This window comes from Penaeus monodon, chromosome 23, assembly GCF_015228065.2.
Source record: "Penaeus monodon isolate SGIC_2016 chromosome 23, NSTDA_Pmon_1, whole genome shotgun sequence".
NCBI lineage: Eukaryota > Metazoa > Arthropoda > Malacostraca > Decapoda > Penaeidae > Penaeus > Penaeus monodon.
Genome location: NC_051408.1, coordinates 37,617,651 through 37,617,942, shown reverse-complemented (window position 1 = coordinate 37,617,942; position 292 = coordinate 37,617,651). Strand labels below are relative to the sequence as shown.

Below are 292 nucleotides of genomic sequence, written 5' to 3'. Positions count from 1 at the left end.
TTTGCTCTAATTTTCCCACAACCCTTCCTCTGTCCCTTTCCCCTCCCCCCCTTATTTGAAAACAAATTGCATAGACCTAATTCAGAGATGCATTTAATCATGTTCTTTTGACAGGTTCCTCGTTGGGCATGTTTCTTGTGTGCCTTTGGTCTCTTCATATATCAGAGTTTGGATGCAATTGATGGCAAACAGGCGAGACGCACGGGGACGTCATCTCCGCTTGGGGAACTGTTTGATCATGGGTGTGACTCATTGTCAACAGGTATGTTATTAGGAGGCTTGCCCATGTACT

General features: G+C 45.2%; 1 protein-coding gene across 3 annotated transcripts in view; it reads left to right on the top strand.

Moving 5' to 3' along the window:
- The window catches only part of LOC119587985 (cholinephosphotransferase 1-like), a 16,369-nt gene that overhangs the window by 5,751 nt on the left and 10,326 nt on the right, over window positions 1–292 (top strand). For all 3 annotated transcript variants that reach the window (XM_037936706.1, XM_037936708.1, XM_037936707.1), the window contains exon 2: window positions 115–262. In XM_037936706.1, coding sequence (XP_037792634.1) covers window positions 115–262 — 148 coding nt within the window. The remainder of the gene's footprint in view (window positions 1–114; window positions 263–292) is intronic.